General features: G+C 35.5%; 2 protein-coding genes and 1 non-coding gene across 29 annotated transcripts in view; all 3 read right to left on the reverse strand.

Annotated features, from left to right (window-relative positions):
* Positions 1 to 6,426: 6,426 nt before the first annotated feature.
* Positions 6,427 to 10,653, reverse strand: LOC107952831 (origin of replication complex subunit 2). 27 transcript variants are annotated; one of them, XR_005912078.1, is made up of 8 exons: positions 10,417 to 10,647; positions 9,714 to 9,942; positions 9,275 to 9,406; positions 9,089 to 9,195; positions 7,711 to 7,787; positions 7,209 to 7,276; positions 6,801 to 6,888; positions 6,427 to 6,703 (listed from the first exon to the last, which is right to left on the reverse strand). XR_005912078.1 is itself a non-coding variant. In XM_041091273.1 (5 exons), the coding sequence occupies exons 3-5, from the start codon at positions 9,401 to 9,403 to the stop codon at positions 7,775 to 7,777; spliced, it is 249 nt and encodes an 82-aa protein (XP_040947207.1). In that variant the 5' UTR covers positions 9,404 to 9,406; positions 9,787 to 9,896; positions 10,417 to 10,640; the 3' UTR covers positions 7,711 to 7,774. The 27 variants fall into 27 exon arrangements, 11 of the variants coding, with proteins under 11 accessions (XP_040947207.1, XP_040947206.1, XP_040947202.1 ...); XR_005912083.1 differs by having other exon boundaries at positions 9,787 to 9,896; positions 10,417 to 10,646; XR_005912080.1 differs by having other exon boundaries at positions 9,787 to 9,942; positions 10,417 to 10,646.
* A 5,790-nt stretch (positions 10,654 to 16,443) lies between these two features.
* On the reverse strand, positions 16,444 to 16,550 carry LOC121216458 (small nucleolar RNA R71). Its single transcript, XR_005912640.1, has one exon. It is a non-coding gene; the product is annotated as a small nucleolar RNA R71 (small nucleolar RNA).
* A 707-nt stretch (positions 16,551 to 17,257) lies between these two features.
* LOC107898203 (uncharacterized) overlaps positions 17,258 to 25,436 on the reverse strand; it is a 32,010-nt gene continuing 23,831 nt past the window's right edge. The window contains exons 5-6 of the mRNA XM_016823736.1: positions 17,487 to 17,651; positions 17,258 to 17,434 (exon numbers count right to left, since the gene is read on the reverse strand). Of these exons, the coding sequence (XP_016679225.1) occupies positions 17,258 to 17,434; positions 17,487 to 17,651 (342 nt within the window). The remainder of the gene's footprint in view (positions 17,435 to 17,486; positions 17,652 to 25,436) is intronic.

Genomic DNA, 25,436 nt, shown 5'->3' on the forward strand with positions numbered 1-25,436 from the left:
CGATCTACAAGGAAGAAAAACCAACACGAGGTAAGCTAACATAAAGCTTAGTAAGATCATATTAAATATAAACTTTAACTTACCGTAACGGTTGTAACTTAAACACTTCTCAACTAAATACCATAACAAGATCATGAGTTCATTATTAACCTATAGACATCACAAGTCTTACAAGGTTAGTGAGTTCATATAAACATAACATGAAATTTTCTTACCATGTCATAAAATATCACAAATAAACACATTTAAAACTTAATTCAACCATCACCTATCAATTAACAACTCACATTCCATTTCAAATATCCATAACCAATGTCCCAATTCATACATCTATTTCCATATAACCAATTCATATAACCATTTCATGCAATCATTTCATATAACCATTTCGTATAACCATTTGATTTAAATATTTCATTTAAACAATTAACACATAATAATTCTTTATATCACATTTCGTTTCAATATTTCATATAATTTTCTCTATTCAATGTCTAATTCCATATAACTATTTGTGTATATTATGCTTCATTTTATACATTTAACACCCGATGAACTAAATAAAGTAACGTTAGATATATGGGAGCAATGCTTATGCAAAGTGTGCCTGTAATTGTAACTGTAACTGTATATGCTCACACGAGCTGTGGAGAATCTGCAACAAATGCAGGACCTCAGCCATCGGTAGGACATTTAAGACCAGCACCCAAACTGTGATAACCCTAATGACATGTCATTTGTATCCTAAGCTTTCACAAGGTTCATATGAGCCAATATATGTTCCAATTCATTTAACTTTCTTCATATCGTACCATTATAAGAATGTATCCATATAGTTTCCATTTACAATCATAATCATTAACTTAGCTAACATGGTAATTCAAATCATTTCATTAATTACTATATATCAATTAATCCAATTCATCATTTATCAATTACCAAAAAAATGAACTCAATCACAACATATATAGATAACTATTAAATCACAAAACAATAACTAATAAGTTAAACAATTATGAAATTACCCAAATAAAATAGCTACCAACACATCGATGATGACTACTCGATGACTTTTTCTTTCCCACGATTATCGACCGAATGATTTATTTCTTGATCATGCAAAGCTAGAAAAATGACTGAAAGCTTGATATATTCATTAAAGTTTTGGTTCTAAAGATGAAAAAGAAAGATGAAAAAATGATGGTGGCTTCCTTAAATTTTTAATGTTTTATTCATTTTTAAATTTTAATTCATTAATAATAACACTTACTTGAGATAAAAAAAAGCATTAACCATCCACATATTTCTATTAAGGTCTAGTTATAATTTAGGTCCTCCCCCTTTCATTAATTAAGTCATTTAATCAATAAAATTCAATAGCGATTAAGTTTTACATCTTTCACAATTTAGTCCCTTTTCCTTAATTAACTATCCAAAAATCAAAATTTCTGGGTCAAGTTTAAATATATATGGTAACTTTGTAAATATTTAATAAAAATATTTACAATCTCAGTTTGCAAAAATGAGGTCCCAAAACCTTATTTTCCAAAACCACTTGACTTTAGGGACAAACCATTTGTACCTAACCATTTGTACCTAACTATTTGTTCACTTAGAAAAATAATAAAATTAAAGTTCAATATATTTCTATATTGACTCATAAATATTAAATAATAGTATTTATGGACTTACTCATCAGATTTGTGGTTTCAAAATCACTGTTTTGGACACCACTAAAAAATGGACTGGTATAACATAGATCCTTATGAGTCTGGAATATGATGAATTGTGTGTATAGGTGTATGTGATTTTGTGAAGCAACTATGTGTGTGTGTGCCTGGAATGTATACTATGTGATGTTATTGTGTTGATGTGTATGAAGCATGTATTGAGGTATGATTTGGTTAAGAAAATAAGTTCGTTGGGACAATAAACACAAATTTTGATATGAAAATTTTGAAGAAAAGTCCATGGCTATGGAACATTCTAGAAAGGGTGGATGAGCCACATTTATCGACTGGGGTTCTCTGCATGTCCCAGGGTGATGATGGGAAAACCTTGTAACACCCTAAACTCGACCTAGACGTTATGGTCGAATCTGACGTGTCACATTAAAGTGTCTTTTGAAAATTTAACTCGTTGGTAAAAGTTTGTTTCTAAGCTTACAATAAACCTTCTTTATTAATTACTTAACAAATCAACTAGACAAAACGTTTGTCTTGTTATCTGATATTTTTTTAATAAGTTGGTCTAAAATCGCGGAAGCTTTTTAAATTCTATTGTTTAAAACTCGTGTCTTTGAAATCAGTAATTATTTTTTTTAAAAGTCGTCTTCTCCTATCTAGCTGTTTAAAATATGTAAGTAAAAACCCAATTAAAAATTTAAACGAACTCAAAGGTCTTATTACAAAAACAAAACCCAACTTATAATTTAAATTAAAATAAAAGCAAGCGTGAGCATCAACAGTCGTATGACCACCTCCGAGTCTCTCGCAACACCACATCACCGAAGGCTGAGGATTACCTGCACAGTTAAATGGAGAGGGTGAGTTTACAAAACTCAACGTGTAATCCCCTAACTGTCAATCAGTAGTCATGCAGTATCAGTCTGGGCCTGAGCCCTGTATAGTAATAGTACAGTATGGGCCTTAGACCAAAACAATAACAATGTGGGCCTTAGCCCAATACAGTAATAGTATGGGCCTTAGCCCAGTATAGTACAATAATGCAACGCATCCCAATCCAGCCAAAACACCACTCCGTACCACCAACACACCAAGTGGGGATAAAAAAGACCCATCCAGCCAACACCCCAATATCGCAGCAAAGTTGCCAGTAATAGAATCACAGTGAAGCAGCAAGTAACAGTATATGTGGCAAAGTCACCAATACAGTATACTTTCCCCATACCAGTATCCTAACCCCATGTAGTATGTCATGTCATAAATCATACGTGAATGCAGAACGTCATACTCAGTAACAGTCATATATATATCATATAATAAATCAACCATACATATCATAAGGCTATAATGGTCATTTCATCTCCTAGGGGTATAACAGTCATTTTACCTTATGGGGGTATTTCAGTCATTTTACCTTTTGGGGGTATTTCGATCATTTTACCCTTTTAGGGCATTTCGGTCATTTTACCATCCGGGGGTATTTCAATTATTTTACCCTACGGGGGTATTTCAGTCATTTGACCCTCTAGGGGTATTTCAATCATTTTACCCTCTAGGGGTATTTCGATCATTTTACCCTCTCAGGGTATTTCGGTCTTTTGCCCACAAATCGCAAGTTGGGCTTACCACTCGAGCAATCGCACGCCTATGTGGACTCAAATACCGTATTTACGGCTTTTTGACTTTTCGCCGATCTATGGTTGCAGTAGGGTGATTACACACCTGATCGTGAAACCGCACCAAGATCCACGAACACCAAAGCCTACATTCAAATAAGGTTTTCCGTAAGCCGCTGAACAATAGGGTTAAACTCCCTCTTTATACCTTTAACCAACACTGAAATTAAAACTTGTCTCGATTAGTCAAAAATAAATTAACCCACCTATACTATTGATGAAAGTAGACTTCAATCTTTTTGACAGATATCTGTAGTACAAACGAACTTCATTAAATAATATTGTTTAACCATGTGGTTGAAATCCTCACATGATCATTTATAGAACCATAGGAACATTCGGCCTACACTTAAAAGAAAGACTAGCCTACTTACCTTGATCAAAGAATAAAAGAGTGTTTTGACGACTTTAATATCACTTACACTCCACCCCCCCTCGAGGAAAACCCTGAAACCACAACAAGCAGCACATTGAGAGGAAAACATCAGCAGTTGATAATCAAAGATTATGAAGGAGGGTATTCAGTTTTAGGAAAAAGAGAAAGAAGAGAACAGAGTGAAGAGCATAACACTTTACCGGTAGTCAACAACACTTGAAGCCCTGGAATGAAGAGGAGAAGAAGAGAAGAGTGAGGGTTCAGCAACAAGAGAAGAGGGGAGAGCAGAAAAGAAAGTTGACAACCCGAGAGGTACTTCCAAAAGTTGTTAAATTCGGTAGAGAGAAACAAAAATAACCCTAAAACCGATACTCTAATGCCTAAAGACCAATTTTCGGTAGATGCTACCCCAAAAAAGTCCCTCAAAAAGCTGAAAATGGCAACATTTTTCCCCCTTAGCCGAATACGCAAAGCTAAAGTCCCCCAAATGGCACAACACCTCTCCTCTAATAAAATTCCTTTATTTTCTCCTAATACCTCTCCCCTTATCCGTCATTGTTTTACTCCACCAAATTCTCCGCAACTCTCTCTATGACCAATTCAAACTCCATTTAGCAGTATTTTAGTCCAACTCTACCACCTACCCAGCTCAATCAGCAAAATAAATTCTCCATTGTGCAACCTAGGACTTGAACCTCAGACCTCACAGTTACACAACACGCCACCTTACCACTAGACCACAGGCTCTTCTTGTGTCATAAAACAAACACTATTAATTATAAGGCCTATATACCAATGTCCAGATTTATTTAAAAGCAAAACTAAAAATTCTGCAAAGGCTAAGACTTGAACCCAGGCTCCTCAAACACTTCCAAACACACCCAAATTACTTAACCACTGAAGTAAACAAGTAGTTGTGTCAAAACATGCAAAAATTAAAAACTTAAATTTTTGGGGCGTTACAACTCTACCTCCTTAAAAAAATTTTAGCCTCGAAATTTACATGGTCAGAAAAGAATAGGGTATTATTGTCGCATCGCCTCTTCGGGTTCCCACGTGGCCTCTTCTGAATTGTGATTACGCCAAAGCACTTTGACTAGTGGAATAGATTCCCTCCTCAGTACTTTAACTTCACGGTCCAATATATGCACTGGCTCCTCCTCGAAGGTCAGATCTGGCCTAACCTCGATCTCCTCGACTGGTACTTATTAGAGTATGCCAAAAGATCAATCATGAGATGGTTGTAATAATATACTTGATTTATCATGTTTATTAATATAAGGCGTTACCATTATTATTTCATTTTCTTTTCTGTGTGTATAAGTAAACTGTTTTATAATAATGTCCCGAGAATAACATGATTATTCTTAAAAGGTCCTTAGTCAAGTATTATTGTTGGCTAAGACAACAATAATGCATTAAGACTAACATGTAGTTGATTGATGATAAAGAGTTATCATTGATATGGAATGTCAAAATCGATGCATGAATATGTGTGTTAGAGAACAACATATTGGACTGACCCGTTATGAGTGTGTTTCTTGGATTATTATGTAATTGTCACAACATTACTCATAGTGATTAATATGTATATGATTCTCAGACTTGAGATCATTATAATCCCAACATCGTGAGTTGTATATTTTGATATAGTCAAACGTACACTGTAACTGATTGTTCTATAAAGGCTGGTGTTGGATATACCATGATCTGTTTGTAGAGGGATATGGTTGATCGATATAGGATAAGTCCCTCCTACATAATGGGAGTAATATCTTAGGCCACTTGATTGAGTGAGACTAGAAATGCATGACCATACTCAAATAAACTGATATGAGATGTCATAATTATTAGTATATCATAGTCTACTTAAGATATCAAGGAACATGGAATGGACTATGCAAGTGTGACTATTCCATGACTTGTGTCCAACCCATAGATAAAGGACTTAAGGATTATTGCATGAAAGGTTAATCATAAAAAGGTTATGTCGAATCATGATTTCTTGTGACTTAGGTAGCAATGATGCATTACTAGGTGCCACTTATTGTTTGTAACATTGGAATCGTTCTAGTATTACTGCTAACGTTACAAGAACCTACCGGGTCCACTACACCAAAATAGACTTTTAACAGCGCTTTTTAGCGCAAAAAATGCCGTTATTGACAATGTTGCTAATGTTTACGGCATTTTTAGAAATAAACGCAGCTAAAAGTCATGACCTTTAGCGGTGCTTCTCCCACAAACGCCGCTATAGATCATGACTTTTAGCGGCGCTTTTCCCACAAACGCCGCTATAGATCATGACTTTTAGCGGTGCTTTTCCCACAAACGCCGCTATAGAACATGAGCTTTAGCGGCGCTTTACCACAAACGCCGCTAAAGAACATGACCTTTAGCGTCGCTTTACCAACAAACGCCGCTAAAGAACATGATCTTTAGCGGCACTTTACCCACAAATGCCGCTAAAGAACATGATCTTTAGCGGCACTTTTATCACAAACGCCGCTAAAAGTATGGTTCCTTAGCGGCGTTTATGGAAAAATGCCACTAATTTTGGCAAATTTGTAACACCTGATTTTCATCCATATACAATCCTTCTTGTAACATAAAATCCAACCAAAAACGACATTTAAATGATACTTCAAATTCAATGAAAGATATATGATATAAATTGGTAACTGAATTATAATTCAAAATATTCTTACAATAATATTAAAATTAACAATGTTAAAAATATTCTTACAAGAACTAAAGCACACTAAAATGTTTGCTCAATCACCTCCCAGAAAGAGGGGCAACAGTAACCACAAGAAAAAAAGAAAGGAAAATACACAAATCCAGAAATAGCAGTTTTTAGCAATCACTTTTTCAGGAGTAATACCGAAAAAATAACCCCTTGGTTTCAACAAAAATGACACATTACTTAGAAGTCTCCTTGCTTTGTCTTCAATTTCAAATCTTAACTGCAAATAGAAGAATAGAAATGCACTTCAGATTCATCATATTTGTTCACATGACAAATCAAAACCCAATGTTCACAACTTAAACTACACAAAATACCTGCAAATGCTGCAAGCAACAAACTAGATCAGCCTAAATGTCCTTCTCTTGCAACGGGGTTTCCAAATTATACTGTCAAATGAATGTGCTGTCAAGGGTAGGAGAAGAGAAAAGCATTGAATAGATTCAACCTTTTTAAAAGTTAAAGGCTAAACTGCCACTTTTACCAGAATATTTTTCTCTCGTTTCTTTTCTTTTTCAAACCACATTCACAAAAGAAATCATTCAATGTTAAAAATAAACTCAATTTATGTCATTAATCCTTGTACTATGCATAAATTGCAAATTTAATTTAACTACTTTTAAAATTTTGAATTCCAAAAAAATATGTTAAATTCTATTCTTTTCAAGATTTTATACAACAAACATATTATTATCATTAAAACGCCTAGCTATTAGTGTACTTACCTTCATTAAGTGCTTCAATGGTTGGTAGAAAATCCTGACGCTCTTTCTCTAGGCTAGACATTTTCTTTCTGCAAAATTCAGAATGAATAAGATGTCCTATAAATATTAGAAGAATCAACATGAAAATATATCCAAATGAAAGTCTAAACATGATAATATATAGCAAACGGAAGGAAACAACATTAAACATTTCACACAGGAAACTTACTTAATAAGCAAATAACTAACAATTAAATATCTCCCACCCCACAAGCACACATATTCTTTTTCTTCCTTTCTGTTTCTTTAGTTGTAATAAGTAACAATAATAAATGTTTCTCTACTAATAACAACAAAAGCAACCTTCAATTCTGCACCAAGGAGTTATGTATGAGCATTATAATCCAGGCAGTTACTTTTGAACACATATGGCAAAAGGCATAAATAATTGAAGAAACAAGTAATCAACTCATCCTGAAAATGTAGATCACAAGCCTTTTGGTAAAGAAAAACTACAGCATACTTGAAAGAAGAAATTTCAGCCTCTGTGTTCTCCAATTGCCTCTCCAATTTGAGCTCATTCGACCTTAATCTAAGTGCCTAAAAAGAAAAAAGAAGATGCCAGCATAAATAACTTTATACAAAAAAAACATTCAATGGAAGATAATCCAAATGCTAGTCATATGGTCTAAACAAGCAAATTAACAAGATCAAAACCATATAAATATAAGAGAGAGAGAGAGAGAGTTAAATCAACACTTTAAAATCGTTTGGGTTATGTGCAGTAAGGATGGAAAACTATTTAATCTAATGGTAGAAATTTATAACAAAGATATTTGATATTTGTAATCATTAAATTAATACTTTTTTTTGTCTTTCCACTTTTCATCCTTGCTACCAAAAAGTGCTAGCCTTTTATCACATGCCTAAAGGAGAGGCCTTCAAGCATGACATACACACAATAAGTACTGGAAAATTAAGCCAATACAAACTTTCAAGGTAACACTTTGGAATAAAAATAATATGTAAGGAATTATAAAAAATCAACATTTCAATAATTTATATGCAAGAAATTAACACAAATCAATCTTACAACAGTTTATGTGAAACAAATTAGCAAAAATCAACTATTCATAGTTCATATATTTACCGGCAATAGGGCTAAATCTTTAATTTTTATAACGATTTATATGCAACAAATTAACAAAAATCAATGGTTCAAGTTCATGTATTTACCAAAAATTAGACTAATTTTTCAATATTTATAACAACTTATATGCAACAAATTAGCAAAAATAAATGGTTCAAGTTCATGCGTTTACCAACAACCAGACTAAATTTTCAATTTTCAATTTTTAAAACCCTAAACCCATTTTGGGTAACGTTAGTAGAACATTTCAATATTTAATATGTAAGGAGATAAAAAAATCATCATTTCAACAATTTACATATAAAAAATCATCATTTCAACAATTTACATGCAAAAAATTAGCAAAAATTAACAGTTCAAGTTCATGTATAATGTATTTACCAAAAACAGGACCAACTTGTCAATTTTTATAACATTTTAAATGCAACAAATTAGCACAAATTAACAATTCAAGTTCATATATTCACCAAAAACCAGACTAAATTTTCAATTTTTATAAAATAAGAGGATGGAAGTCTAACAAATTAAAGTTTCCAATGAAACTCAGACTTACACCATTAAGTAAATAAGAGTTTTAAACTATTGAAGATCAAAACAAATTAGCAAAAACCAACCGTTCAAGTGCATGTATGCACCAAAAACAGGATCAAATTTCCAATTTTTGCAAATTAAGAGGATCAAATTCTAACAAATTAAAGTTTCCAATGAAATTCAAAATTACACCATTAAGTAAATAAGAGTTTTAAATTACCTGAGATCAAAAACCCATTTTGGGTATAAACTTTTGCAACTATTTATTAAACCTGCAACGTCGTTTTGATGCTTTTGTTCAATATTAGCTGAAGCTTCTCTAAGTTTCTGCAATTTTAAAACAACAAAATTTAAAAGAATAAAAAAAAAGCTTTTTTCGAGATGGGGATTCAATGAGGCAAAATACCTGTTCATCAACGACGTTGATATCACTGAGTTTACGAGCAGATTTCTTCCCAGAACTGCCCACTTCTTTTGCTAAGAAATAGTTTCTTGAGAATCCAAATTCCTCTTCCTCCACCGCGTTAAAATCCATTTTCTGAAGATTATTCGTTCAAACAAAAAATATTTGCAAAGATAATCGAAAATGAAAATGAAAATAAAATGACATTATACATGATTGGAGTGCTATACGAGTAATCATGTTGCAAGAAAAGTGGCCACTATGTAAGGTCACAAAATGACGTCTATAGAGTATAGCAACATGAGGTTCAGAAGATAGCATTAAGCAACAGGAGAATCTCATTAGTTAAAGTAATCAATGGTATACAAAGTAGCAGGACAACTTTATGAGATATCCTATCATCAGATTTCTATTTCTTTGCAGATAGGAATTCACATATTACAGATGAAATGGGCAAATGACCATCATAGTTGACAACGTCGAGATGAACAGATGAACCCGATCATAGACATTACTTGGGAAGGAGTTAAATCAAATGATGGACGAGCAACACTCTCTTTGCTCTGAGCACATACACAAGAATGACCTCGACCCAACCATGCTGTTGATCCTGCCACAACCTCAGCTGTAACAAAATAAAGCACTGTACTAAATTTCAAAAGGACCAGTACCTAAGACAACCACAGATTCCAAAAGAAGGTTCACTTCAGTAGCTAATAAAAGCAAAAATCAAGAGAGAAAAAACGAGAAAAATGCATTCTGTCTCCAAGATTAGAACAGTGAAAGCGAAGGTATAAACATGTGCACCCCGTCAAGAAGGCTATAAATCTTCATTATACATAGCATCTGTAAAATCATTAAACACCCAAACTTTTCTACGGGAGTAACAAAGATTGTCTCACAAACTGAAATACTAAGCAAGTTGTGAACCATGAACAAAATGTGGACATATATACTCTATTTACGGGTAGATCTAAGAATTTGCTTCATGAAAACTTTATCTGGAATGAATCTGGCAGCCTTGAAATATGCTAATGAATGGCTTCTACATAAGAGAAGAATGATCTACTTGCACAACAGAATGCGTCAAAATTAAGTTAGATTTAATAGATCTTAGAACAAAAATAGAATAAAACACAAACAACCTGGTCCAATGTCTGGTAGTTATCATCCGTAAGGTCTCCATGAATCTGTACCACTTGACCTGCTAGTTCGAGACCTCCTTCTGCTACAACCCTTTGAGGAGATGCAGAGGGTTACCGATTTGGGGAAATTAGGGGGGAAAATTAAGGGAATCGGGGTAGGGGAGAAATGCTTTGGGAAAAATAAAATGGGGAAAAAAGACAAAGGATTTCTGGGGATTGGGGGAATCGATTGAGGGAAAAAGAAGGGGAAAAACGACGCCGTTTTGCAAAAATACTAGTGGCTTATTGCTCTTTCTTTGTGGCGTTTTCAACAAAAACGCTGCTATTTTTTACTTTTTACGGCATTTATGATGTTCTACATTTTTACAATTTTTATATTAAATTATTGTATCTTTCATATAAATTTTAAATAAATATTTTTTTAATTTTAAGTAATATTTAAAATAATTAGATAAAATTATAATTTTTAGTTATTTTATTTTATTTTTATTTGTTATAATTTGGTCCTATCCAAAATAGATATTTACTTATCCATATCAATCTGTTACTTTTTTTATTTATTTATCAATGTTTTCTTTTATAATCTAATATTTAAATATATCAAATGGTTTAGATCAAATATTTTTAAATATAAAAGCATTAATTGATTGTATAAAATTTCATCATTTAACAAATCTCAAGTAAACCTTAAATCCTAAACCATTTAATATATATAAAGTTTATCTATTATCTCTTAAATAATTTAAACTATAATCATAATGTTTATATAATAAAATTAATATTATCTCTTTTACAATTATATAAGAAATTATTTAATATATAAATTAAAAAACACTAATTAATTTAAACCCTAAACCCTTAACCCCTATCCCTAAACCCTAAATCATAAGCCCCTAACCCTTAAGTACCCCTAACCCTTAAACTTTAAACCCCAACCCTTAAACCATAAACCATAATCCCTAAACCCATAATCCATAAACCTTAAGATAGTAACTCCTAAACCTTAAACCCTAAACTATAATGACAATTAATTTAATATTTTAAAATTAATACTATCTCTTTTACGATTATGTAAGAAATTATTTAATATATAAATTAAATAACACTAATTAATCTAACCTTTAAACCCTTATCCCCTATCCCCTAAACCATAAATCAGAAACTCCTAACTCTTAAACCTTAAATCCCAACCCTTAAACCATAAACCATAATCCCTAAACCCATGATCCATAAACCTTAAGATAGTAACTCCTAAACCTTAAACCTTAAACTATAATGATAATTAATTCAATATTTTAAAATTAATACAATCTCTTTTACGATTATATAAGAAATTATTTAATATATAAATTAAAAAACAATCAATAATGTACCCAAAAAAATTAAAATTATTTTAAATAATAATATTTTAATTTTTCCATTTCTAACAAATATTTTTCTATGTTTTTATTTCAAATTATTTCTATGTGTCTTTATTTTTTTCTGAAGATTTTCAATATTTAATTAAAAATAAATTGAATTTTAAATAATATAAATAAACCAATTAAATAATAAATAGACAGATAAAATGTTTTTTGCGGAGCTTTTTTAAAAACGCCGATAAAGCCCCGAGAATTACCAGCACTTCTTCAAAAACGTCGCTAAAGCACTGAGCATTACCGACGCTTTTTCAAAAAAGCCGCTAAAGCACCGAGCATTCGCGGCGCTTCTTCGAAAATACCGCTAAAGCATCGAGCATTAGCGGCGCTTCTTCAAAAACGTTGCTAAAGTACCGAGCATTAGCGGCGCTTTTCCAAAAATGCCCCTAAAGTACCGAGCATTAGTGGTACTTTTTCAAAAATGCCGCTAAAGCCCCGAAAGGTAAGAAAACGACGTCGTTGGGCTTAGGTCTTTTGGGCGTTTTTTGAAAAAATGCCGTTAATGCTCATTTGCAGTGGCGTGTTCCGAAAAGTGCCGTAAATGCTCGATCTTTAGCGGCGTTTTCCATAAAGCGCCACTAATGCTTGATTTTTAGCGGCGTTTTTTGTCCAAACGACGGTAAAAATGCCGCTAAAAACCTGTTTTGCTGTAATGGTCACACCCTATAGTTGAAATGAATGGAATAAAACATAGTTGGTATTGTGTTTGGTTGTCGCTTGAATTAAATTAATTATAGAATTAATTTAAGTGGGTAATCAAATATCGAATACATTATATGTACAAGGTTGTTGTACGCATAATGAGAACATGAATTTGGTTCGTACATAAATTCAAATAAATATATAGTTTACCGAAATTATCATTATAATTAATGTAATTATAATTTTCGGTTTAAAAACATTGTTATATTTATTTAATTTCTAGAAACTTTAAAAATAGATATAAAATCCCGTTTTTGTTTGCTTGGTGTGTCTAGCACCTGTCAAAGAAAAGTTTTCTCCAAAACAGTTTTGGGGATTCCTTCTGTTCATTGTCAACTGGATGGGTTACGTAGAGGCCAGAGTCACGATAGATTGCGGCTTGATTCGATAGCATATCAGATTACTCGTTGCCGATGCGTCGTTGTCTACTTAGAATAAAGATTCGGTAATTTCAAAACCTTTATTTCACCCCGATTCGTTCCTCACACATGGATCCATGGTTAGGATCACCGGATGTTTTATTTTTCCGCTGCGCTGTAAGGGTGCCAGCATTCCAACAGTACTATGTGTGTGGGATCAGAGTGGTAACGCCTCACCATGGGGATGTGAAACACATCATGAATCTGGTCTAATTCAGAAGGCAACTCAAGTTGATAAGCAACCGGTGCCACACGCTTCAGTATACGGTACGACCCAATGAACCTAGGGCTAAGCTTACCCTTTCGCCCAAACCTCAATATCTTTCTCCATAAGGAGACCTTGAGAAATACAAAGTCCCCTACAAAATACTCAATGTCTCGGCGTTTAAGATCCGCGTACGACTTCTGTCTATCAGATGCTTCCTTCAACCGATTTCGAATCAGTTTTACCTTTTCTTTTGTATCAGAAACTAACTTAGGCCCTAGAACTCACCGCTCACCTAGCTCAATCCAACAGGTAGGAGTACGACACCTTCGACCATATAACACCTCATACGATTCCATTTGAATACTGGACTGATAGTTATTATTATAGGCGAACTCTACTAATGGTAAATAGTCTACCTAACTGCCTCGGAAATCCAATTCACAACACCTCAACATATCCTCCAATACTTGAATCACTCTTTCCGATTGACCATCTGTCTAGGGATGAAATGCAGTATTAAAGTTTAGTCGTGAACCCAAAGCCTCGTGTAACTTCTTCCAAAATCAAGACGTGGTGCGAGGACCTCTATCTGATTTAATAGAAATTGGTACCCCATGCAGTCTTACAATCTCAGCCACATATAGTTTAGCCAACCTCTACAAAGAGTAATTAGTACGAACTGGTATGTAGTGAACAGATTTAGTCAATCGATCTACAATAACCCATACCGAATCCTTCTCAGTAGGCATTAAGGGCAGCCCACTCACAAAATCCATGGTTACTCTCTCCCACTTCCAAAGTGGAATTTTAACCGGCTGTAGTAACTGGAAACACGAAAATTTATGTGTTTTTACATGCCCTTTTTTAACTTAAATCATGCTATTTCAATTAAATTCATGTAGAAAAATAATTAAATATTATAAAATAATTAAATTATGTTAAAAATATGAACATGATGAATTTTAATTAATTTTATAGTTAATTTTGATTAATTTTGACTATTTTTGACAGATTCGCACAAAGGGAGAAACTTGGCTCGGCAGACAATGCTCGAAGAATAAAACCGAGAAGTAATTTGAAGCATCGAGGCAAATTTATTTCCAACCTAAGAAGCAATGTGTGTTAATTCATAATAAAACTAAGTTTAATTTATTCCCAATTTAATTTGGTCTAAATAAATTATTATTAATTAATTATGGAAAAAAACGGTCCAGTTGAACCGCATTGGTTGAACTAAATCTAGTGAACCGAACCAGCCACCGATTGGGCTGCCCAGAACCGTCTATATGTTGACCGAAATCATCATTTTAGCTAACTAAATAAGCTTGCAAAGAAGCCCTTGAAGAACTTTCAATCTTGCATTCAAATCTCTCCAAAAAATGTGGCTTTATGGATTTGCCCCAGACTATTTTTAGCAAAGTTGAATCTCTCAACTTTGCCATGTGTGTGGCCAGCCAAGGGGGGTTTCTTTGGCTGATGGAATTTTATATTTTTAGCAGCCACAATCAGCTATAAAAGCCACCCCTTGCTGATCATTCAACTCATCCCCTATACTCTCATTCACTCTTCTCCTCTCTCACTTTCTCTAAACTTTTCCTTCCCATTTTCCCTTTTGTTCAAGTGTCGATTTCTTCTCTTGGGAAAGAGGTCCTCATCAGCCATTGTTGAGCACTAATTAAAGTGTTCATAAGCTACCTTGATAGCTGAGGACAACGGAGAATGAAGAACAGAGAACTCATTCAAGCCACGAAGAAACACCAGATTTGCTTATTGTTCCCTATCTCTTTAAATTTCGTTGTTGTTTTGACAAACATGTTTATGAATATTTATGCTATTAAAATGGTTATTTTAATCAATCTAGCTTGAATTTAATCCATGTTGGGTTGATTATAATTTTCCTGCTTGAATTATTGAAATTGTGTTTGTGCTGTTATAGGCCTCGGTAAGATGCTTGGTTAAGTAAAAACATTCCTAAGTTATTCTTGCAATATTAATTTTTAGATAAATAATGAATTAATTATTAAATCGTATTGAAATTTTAATTAGTCGACACAATACTTAATCAGTGCATGTTTATTCTTCTAAGGTAGCTGAAGTTAACTTAGCATTGTATTTGGCGATACATATGCCTTGCATAACTTGCAAGATTATTGTGATTAAACTGTTTCAAGGTAGAAATATTCTGTTAGCTCACTTGATCTTTTATATGCTTGTGAAGATTGATTAATCGCTTGGATTGGCATTGAAAAATGTTCAAGAGATTGATTAATCTAATAAGTATGTATGAGCAGTAGTTAGCAAATTACCGAGTTGCCGTGAATTTGTTCATACCAGTATAAACATAAGTTTAATAATTCTAAGCTAAAGGAATTTAATTAGTCCAACACAATTATATCATCTTGATTAAACCTTATTTAAAATCGTGCATTAGAAGCTTTTTATTTTTAATTTTTTTTACTTAGTTTTTAACCCTTAGTTTTTAATCATCTTTAAACCAAAAGATTTTCTATCACCAAAGTGTTTTAACATTAATTTCATAAATATTCTTTTTTAAGTCCCTGTGGGTACAATAACTTGACATTTACTTGTCACTTTATTACTTGTTGCGATTGTGTACACTTGCATATTTCTGTCGTTCCAAGTTTTTGGTGCCGTTGCCAGGGACTTAAAAAAAGCCATCATTTGTGAATCTATTTTTACATTTTGGTTTATTTATTTTCCTGTTTATATCTTTACTTACTTAATCTTTCTGTGATTATTTCAGGTGTTTATGAGTATTGACCAAATTATCGACTTACTCCCTGTGGACCCTGAAATAGAACAAACCTTTCGATAGCGAAGAAGACAAGCAAACCAGAGAAGGACCGAAGAGATAAACTTTGAGAATCCTATCCTTATTGCTGATGATAGGGATAGAGCTTTATGACAGTATGCTGTTCCAGTATTTAACGATCTTAATTCGGGTATTATGAGACCCGAAATTGAGGCACAACAATTTGAGCTGAAGCCAGTCATGTTCCAGATGCTTCAGACTGTGGGCCAATTCAGTGGAATGCCTACTGAAGATCCTCATCTTCACTTAAGACTATTTATGGAAGTGAGCGATTCTTTCAAGTTAGCCGGAGTACCCGAAGATGCATTTCAACTAAAGCTGTTCCCATATTCGCTAAGGGACAGAGCTCGTGCGTGGTTGAACTCATTGCCATCGAACTCTATTTCTACATGGCAAGAGTTAGCCGAGAGATTCCTCATGAAGTATTTCCCGCCGAGCAAGAATGCCAAGTTGAGGAATGAGATCACTGCCTTCCAACAAATGGATGATGAGTCCCTGTATGAGGCATGGGAAAGGTACAAATAGTTATTACGAAAGTGCCCTCATCATGGAATCCCACATTGCATTCAACATGAGACATTCTATAATGGTCTTAACGCTCACACGAGGATGGTAGTGGACGCCTCTACTAATGGTGCTCTCCTTTCTAAGTCTTATAATGAGGCTTACGAAATTATTAAGAGGATTGCCAGTCACAATTATCAATAGCCAACCAATCGAGCAGTGTCTGGAAGATGAGTCGCTGGAATACATGAAGTGGACGCTCTCACTTCACTCGCATCTCAAGTATCTTGAATATCCTCAATGCTTAAGAATCTTACCACTAATGGGTCTAACAGTTTTGCAGCTCAACCACCTAATTAATTTAAGAATATAGCCTGTGTGTATTGTGGGGAAGGACATTTGTTTGAAGAATGTCCATCGAACCCCGAATCCGTATATCACATGGGTTACCAAAACCAATACCGAGGGAGGCAAGGACTGTAATCCAACTTTTATAACTCATCGTGGCGAAATCACCCAAATTTTTCCTGGAGTAACCAAGGGGTTGGAACCAGTAACACTTATGCCCAACCTAGACCAACTCAGCCTCCTAGTTTCCCCCAACAAGTTCAGAAACCAACCCAAGCAAAACCATCCAATAGCTTAGAGAATCTATTGAAGGCATACATGGCGAAAAACGATGCCACTCTAAGGAATTTGGAGAATCAAGTGAGCCAGCTTGCTAGTGAACTTAGGAACCGACCATAAGGTGCTCTACCTAGTGACACAGAGAATTTGAGAAATCTAGGGAAGGAACATTGTTAAACGTTGACATTAAGGAGCGAAAAGACAGTAGAGCCCAACACTGTCGAAGTTGAAAAGGAGCCATCTGACGCTCAAGATTTAGAAGAAGTTCAACCAAGTGTTGAAATTCTAGTTTCACCAGAACCAGAATCTGCAAAACCCGACAAAGTAACCTCAGGACTAGCTAATTCTGATCAACTAACAACGTCATTAGATGCAGAATTTCTGAAGACGAATAAACTAGAATCAGTTCCAGTAATGAAACCACCTACCCTCAAAGACTTCAGAAACAGAAGCAGGAGATTCAATTTAAGAAGTTCCTTGATGTACTCAAGCAACTTCACATCAATATCCCGTTGGTTGAAGCACTTCAGCAAATGCCGAACTATGTCAAGTTCTTGAAGGATATCTTGTCTAAGAAACGAAGACTTGGAGAATTTGAGACGGTAGCTCTGACGAAGGAATGCAGTGCATATCTTCAAGACAAACTACCCCCAAAATTGAAGGATCTTGGATGTTTTACCATACCGTACAACACTAGACCAACATATTGTGGTAAGGCATTATGTGACTTAGGTGTAAGTATCAACTTGATGCCTATGTCCATATTTAGGAAGTTGGGGATAGGAGTTAGACCAACTATAGTTACGCTTCAACAAGTACATCGATCCTTAGCACATCTAGAAGGAAAAATCGAGGACGTATTGGTACGTGTAGATAAGTTTATCTTTCCTGCTGACTTTGTAATTCTAGATTTTGAAGCAGACAAATAACTACCAATCATCCTAGGAAGGCCGTTCCTAGCAACTGGAAGGACCCTTGTTGATATGCAGAAGGACGAGCTCACTATGCGTGTTCAGGATGATCAGGTAACATTTAATGTTTTTAAGTCTATGCGATTTCCTGACAAAATAGATGATTACTCTGCAGTGTTCGATTTAGAGGGTTTAATAGTGGAGAAGGAACTCAACTATGTTGAGGACCCACTGGAAAGAATTTTCACATTGGATCCTCCAAATGATGAAGAGGAGGATGAATACTTAGCTTTGCTAGAAGCTAATCAAAGGGGATTTAATCCGTAATCCCGTTTTGAATCTTTGGAGTTAGAAAAGAGGGACTATTCCCAACCCAAAGCATCGATCGAGGAGCCACCTAAATTAGAACTCAAGGTATTACCTTTTCATTTAAAATACGTTTATTTAGGTAACGCTTCTACTCTGCTTGTGATTGTTGACCACTAAGCAAGAAGAGAAACTTATCTTAGTTCTGAAACAATTCTAGAAGGCCATCGGATGGTCTATAGCTGATGTTCGCGGTATTAGTCCATCTGTATTCATGTACAAGATTATCCTGGAAGATGGCAAAAAAAGGACGGTCGATGGACAATAGAGGCTGAACCCCATCATGAAGGACGTAGTAAAAAAAGAGATCATTAAGTGGTTAGATGCGGGTATCACCTATCCCATCTCAGACAGTTCATGGGTAAGCTCAGTCCAGTGCGTGCCAAAAAAAGGAGGTATCACGGTCGTAGAGAACGAGAACAATGAGTTGATACCGACTAGAACGGTTACGGGATGGAGAATCTACATCGATTACTAAAAGCTGAATAAGGCGACTGGGAAAGATCACTTTCCTTTGCCGTTCTTGGACTAGATGATGGATAGATTCGCAGGACGAGGTTACTACTATTTTCTCGATGGATACTCAGGGTATAATCAGATTACAGTAGCACCGGAAGATTAACACAAAACGACATTCACCTGCCCGTACGGTACGTTTGCATTTAGACGCATGCCATTTGGTTTATGTAATGCACCTGCTACATTTCAAATATGTATGATGTCTATTTTTATTGACATGGTTGAGAGATATTTGGAATTTTTTTATGGATGATTTTTTAGTATTCAGAGATACTTACGATGATTGCTTAGCCAATCTAACTAAGGTACTAAGGCGATATGAAGAAACGAATCTCGTACTCAACTGGGAAAAGTGCCATTTTATGGTACGAGGAGTTGTTTTAGGGGATCGGATAACGAGACATGGGATCTAGGTAGACAAAGCAAAGGTAGGCGTTATTGAGAAACTCCCACCTCCAACATCTGTAAAGGGTTTAGGAGCATTTTGGGCCACGCCGATTTTTATTGAAGATTTATCAAGGACTTCTCTAAAGTTGCTAAACCCTTATGAAAATTATTGGAGTTGTGACAGCCCAAAACTGACCCTAGTCGGGAAGTGGTTTCGGGACTGCTAAACCGAGTCTTATAAATGATTAAAAGTTATATTCTGTGTTTATGATGTGAGTAAATGCATGTGTGAAAGTCTCATGCATTAATTTGATCATCTTTATGTGAATTTTTTTTTATTGGACTTATATGAAACTTTGTTGGAAAGTGAGAGGCTAATTTACAATGGTCTAATAGTACATGCATTGAAAGGAGTGGTTTTGCATGTCAATTTACCCAAGTTAAATAGGGTGGCCGGCCATGTTATGGATTAAATAATATTATAACTATTTTATGCTAATAGTTTATGTTACAAAATGAAATAATGAATAAGGTTAATAAAATACAAGTTAGTGGGAGGAGAAACCAAAGTTAGCCTATGTTTTCTCCTCCATTGCCGTAACTAGAGAAAGAAGAGGAAGAAAAGCCTTTGGGGAAGAAAATTCGGCTAAGGGGGATACCTAAAGTAAGGTAAGTTCAATGTCATTCTTGGAAAACTTATGCACCATTTGGATGATTAGTTTAACTTCTACCTATTTTATGGTTTGAAGATAGGTTTTGTATGAGTTAAGTTTCGGTTAAGGTGGATTGATTAATTGGGTTTTATAAGGAAATTATGCCATAGCCGAATGTGTCTTGAAGAAGATGTTATATGTGCTTATTATAAGTATATGTATATTCGGCTAATGAGTTTGAATTGAAGTTTCGATAGGTTGTGGGTTGAGTGGCCGAGTGAACTATAGGCTTTGCAAGGATGGAACAATGGGAGAGTGACTAGAATGGGGTAAAGATTTTTGGATGAGTGGCTTAGAGGAGCCTAGTACATTCGGTCAAAGATTGAGCCTATTTAGAATGTAAATTTCTTCCTCTATGATTAGGTTCCTTGCATGTTAATTGGTTCTTGTTAGGACCAAAGGATCGATCAATAGGCATTAAAAGGCTAAATGTGTGAATTTAAGGTATAAGAACCTATAGGTAATTACCTAGGTAATGTTGGAAATTAATGTAGTGTGTTCGGCCATGTAGAGTATATCCTAGAGATATTATGTTTAATTCTCTATAATCGGCTAAATGAGTGATAATGGGTTATAATGTTGAATGGAATTATATGTATAAGTGGTTAGTAAAGTGATTAAACTACCGAATTTAATTAGTAAATGTGTTCTAAGCTTGATGAATTTTGAGATGCGATTGGGAGTAAATTTGTCATGAGCATACTTTGTTAATAATAAATATGATAAATGTATATATATATAGCTGAATGTGATATGTGTGAACTATATGTTAAATCAAGACTTGGTAAGCTAGCTATTAAGGTGAAATGCTAATGTTAGTATTTGATTTGGTGATAATCTGTTTGGGGACAGCAGCAGTAAGGTGATTTTGGAAAATCGCCATAAATTATAGGAGTTGAATTAGAAGCTGAGTGAATTATGTCATTAAAGCTTGAAGAGTCTATTTTCTTACAAAAGAAACTATAAAAACAAAAGAGTTACCGATCTTGAGATATTTGAAGCATTGTGGGGCTGAGTCATAATGACTGCTGGATTCCCTGTTCTGTTTTTAGAAAATCATTATAAATTGTACAAAAATGATTATAAGATAAAATTTATATGCTTAGACTCCTTAATGAGTCTAGTTTCTAATGAGATCAAATACAACACATTTTGAATTCTGTAAAGTGAGAAATTGGATTCGTAGTGAAGAGTGGTCAGAATAGTCAAACAGTGAACAGGGGAAACTTTAAGAAAAATCTGGTATTGATTGGCCAAGCCTAAAATTCTGAAAATTTTATGGATGGAAGATATACGAGTCTATATTCAGGGAAAATTAACGGCAAGTGATTTGGAGTTTAGTAGCTCCAGTTATAAGTAATTTAGTAACTACTGCTCAGGAAAACAGCTCGTAGTGAATATGTGATTTTGTTGTAAACATTAATGAAAGTTTGCCGATGAATTATTTATTGATTAATATAAAGCTTGCTATAATCTATGTGTGTGAAAGTCGGATCAATATATATAATATTATTCTGAAAGTAATACTTGAATAGTCGATTAATGACTATTTTAAATTTTGTTGAACTTAAGCTCAAGAGCAAAGGGGAACTAGATCCGATAAAGGGAAGGAAAAAGTAATTGAATAGCCGTTGAAGTCGTTCGACGACATTTGAGGTAAGTCTTCGAGTAATGACCCTACTTGAATTATATTGAAATGAATAGTCATACTATGACGGATAGTCGAATGTGCTTAGAGACTATGTTATAAAGCCAATTGGAATTATGCTCTTTGTGTGCGGCTACTGAGCCGAAATTTGAAAGGTTTAATAAATGTTTTGTGTTTGAGCCTTAGTAACGAAGAAATGATATGGATGTGTTATGATTATTGACATATGTGTGCATGAACATTGGAATATATCCGGGTTATGACCCGAAGGCAATTATGCGAGTTGACATATCCGGGTTATGACCCGAAGGCAATTATGCGAGTTGACATATCCGGGCTAAGACCCGAAGGCAATTATGCGAGTTGATATATCCGGGCTAAGACCCGAAGGCAATTATGCGAGTTGATATATCCGGGCTAAGACCCGAAGGCAATTATGCGAGTTGATATATCCGGGTTATGACCCGAAGGCAATTATGTGAGTTGATATATCCGGGCTAAGACCCGAAGGCAATTATGCGAGTTGATATATCCGGGCTATGACCCGAAGGCAATTATGCGGGATGATATATCCGGGCTAAGACCCGAAGGCAATTATGCGAGTTCATATGTCCGGGTTAAGACCCGAAGGCAAATATGTTTGCGGCTGTATTCGGTTAAATACCGAAGAAACTTGGGTTTGAATGTGAGCGTTTTGTGCTGTAACTAATTTAATAAATATGCTCGACCAACCCGAACGATACGGTATGTTTGCATGTGCATTGGAAAAGTCGATTCATTTTAAATAGTATTCGTGTGATCGGCTAACGAATTTTCGGCTTTTAGAGAGGTTGATATCTTGTGTATATATGTTGATGAAGTATGATTATGAAAATGTGTGTTATTAAAGTGACTTAGTTAGCTATGTGAATGTAATACTGTAGTTAAAGCCGACTTCATTACTTGAGACTTACTAAGCTTAAAATGCTTACCCGGTTGCTTTGGCTCTCTGTTTTATAGATTTTGTTCGTTAGCTATCGGATTCGGGATCAGCGAAGTCGAAGTCATCTACACTATCAAGCTCTTTTGGTACTCTTTTAGTTGAACTCTGGATATGGCATGTATAGGACTACCCCCTGTTGTTTAAGTTCTTTTGTGATGTATGTGTGTAAAGCCACGCGAAAATGGCTTGTAGATGTGGAGTATGGCATTAGACCATTTGTGTTTATGTATGTATATATATATGGTTTCACGATGTGACTATGGATTGAAATGGAAGTGTTGGGCTAATGATCAGCCATTGGAATGGCTAAATATGATCACATGTGGACCTATGTATGGCAAAACCCTAGTTGGTCCATGGTAACCACAAAATAGGTAAAGTTTATCTTGAAAACAGATTTTGACAGCAACAGTGGTGTAGAATTGAAAAATCACATAAATTCGTAGGAGTGGAATTAAATAGTGAATAAATTATGTAATCGAACCTTGATGAATCTACTTTCATATGGAAGTAACGAAACAATTATAGGAACAGTACAGGAAGAGATATTCGGGTTCTTGTGGAACAGGGCCAGAACAGTTTCTGGATTCACTGTTCCGCCTTTGGAAATTCACTATAAATTGACCAGAGATAATTAGGGGTCATACCATATATGTATGGATTCCTCTCTGAGTCTAGTTTCCATAGAAACAAACGGCATTAGTATTGAAGCCCTGTGCAGAGAGATATCCCAGTCGTAATGGGAAAAGGTCAGTGTAGTCGACCCCTGTAACATGAGAGACTTTGACTAATAAACTGTACTAATTGGCCCGACCAAAAATTCTAGAAAAAAATATATAGGTGGGGACATGAGTCTAGTTTCAGGGAAAAATCACAAAACTGATTTTCGAGTTGTGAAACTCGAGATATGATTTTTGAAGCGACTAGTACTCAGACTGGGCAGTGTCTGGAAAATTTTTTTTAAAAGTCTGTCAACACCTCGTATTCGACTCCGGTGACGGTCTCGGGTTTGGGGTGTTACAATTTAGTGGTATCAGAGCTACGGTTTAGTCGATTCTAGGACTACCGTAATGTGTTGGGGTCTAGCTATACATGCCATTTTATGTGATTAATTGATAGTGTGGTGATTTCTGACATTTGCAAATGTGTTTATTTATAGTAATGGATCCCGATCCCAACCGAGTGGTAGCTGATGATCTTGAGAGTGTAGCGCCTGCTCCCGCACAAGGGACAGCGCCGGTGGACTCTCAACCTAATGCGAGTAACCCGAACGATGAAGCTAGACAAGCTTTCTATAGCGTGATGAATGATTGGTTCAACCAATACATTCGAACTAATACGGCTGTTCCACAACCTCCATTCCCGACAAACACCACCCCCGCACCTACAATACCTCCGGTAACTGACCAAATAAGGTCAAATAAGCCCCCAGTTGACCGAATCCGAAAACAGGGGGCTACTGAATTTAAAGCTACGGATAGCGACGATGCCGAGCAAGCTGAATTTTGGTTGGACAACACTATCCGGGTACTCGATGAGCTATCTTGTACACCCGATGAATGTCTAAAGTGTGCTATCTCCTTGCTACGTGATTCTGCCTACTATTGGTGGAGTACTCTGACTTCTGTCGTGCCCCGGGAGCAAGTAACTTGGGAGTTTTTCCAAACTGAGTTTCGGAAAAAGTATATCAGTCAGAGATTTGTTGATCAAAAACGGAAGGAATTTCTTGAGCTTAAGCAAGGTTCTATGTCAGTTACTGATTACGAGCGAAAATTTGTTAGACTTAGTAGATACGCTCGGGAATGTGTTTCGTCCGAGGCTGTTATGTGTAAACGCTTCGAAGATGGGCTGAATGAAGATATAAAAATGTTCGTTGGCATTCTTGAGATACGAGAGTTCGTAGTACTTGTCGAGCGAGCTTGTAAAGCCGAAGAGCTTAGAAAGGAAAAACAAAAAGTTGATGTGGGAACCGGGGAGTTTCGTAAAAGATTCTCGGGAAAGTCTCATCAACAGGCATCGAAGAAATTTCGAGATGATGTGGGCCGGTCTAAAAGCACTTCGGGCCTTTTTAGACGAGATCGTGATCGACCCCTGTGGGTACACGAGGCACTTCAGTCGCCAGTGTTGGGAATGAACGTCGAGGCGAACGGAATGTCGACATGCGGTAAATGGCATTTGGGAGCTGTAGATTCCATGACCGCTCCTGTTACAAGTGCGGATTAGCGACCACTTCATTAAAGATTGCCCGAGGCTGTCTGAACAGAATGTAAATCAGAGTGGGAGACCGGTGCTACCACTGCTCGAGGTAGACCATCTAGAAATATGGGCAATGCTAGTGGTGGTCAGAGAGGATCTAGAGATGCTACGACCAGATCCGAGGCTCGTGCACCTGCTAGAGCATATGCTATACGTGCCCGCGAGGATGCTTCTTCGCCTGATGTTATTACCGGTACTTTTACTCTCTTTGATACTAATGTAATTGCTTTGATTGACCCCGGTTCTACTCATTCTTACATATGTGAAACCTTAGCATCCAGTAAGACTTTACCTATTGAGTCTACTGAGTTTGTAATTCGGGTGTCAAATCCTTGGGTCGTTATGTACTTGTCGACAAAGTGTGTAAGAAATGTCCCCTAGCAATTCGAGTTCCTGTTTTCCACGGACTTGATGCTTTTGCCGTTTGATGAATTGATGTTATCCTTGGGTTGGATTGGTTGACCGTGCATGATGCGATTGTGAATTGCAAGAGCAAGACTATTGAGGTGGCAATAACGAAGTAGTCA

The sequence above is a fragment of the Gossypium hirsutum genome, chromosome D04, assembly GCF_007990345.1.
Source record: "Gossypium hirsutum isolate 1008001.06 chromosome D04, Gossypium_hirsutum_v2.1, whole genome shotgun sequence".
NCBI lineage: Eukaryota > Viridiplantae > Streptophyta > Magnoliopsida > Malvales > Malvaceae > Gossypium > Gossypium hirsutum.

Excerpts from the sequence above, each read along its gene's own strand:
- LOC107952831 (XM_041091269.1), bottom strand. The coding sequence starts at position 9,403 with ATGGATTTTAACGCGGTGGAGGAAGAGGAATTTGGATTCTCAAGAAAC. Across the intron at positions 9,196-9,274 it reads TCAACGTCGTTGATGAACAG|AAACTTAGAGAAGCTTCAGC; the intron begins GTATTTTGCCTC and ends TTAAAATTGCAG.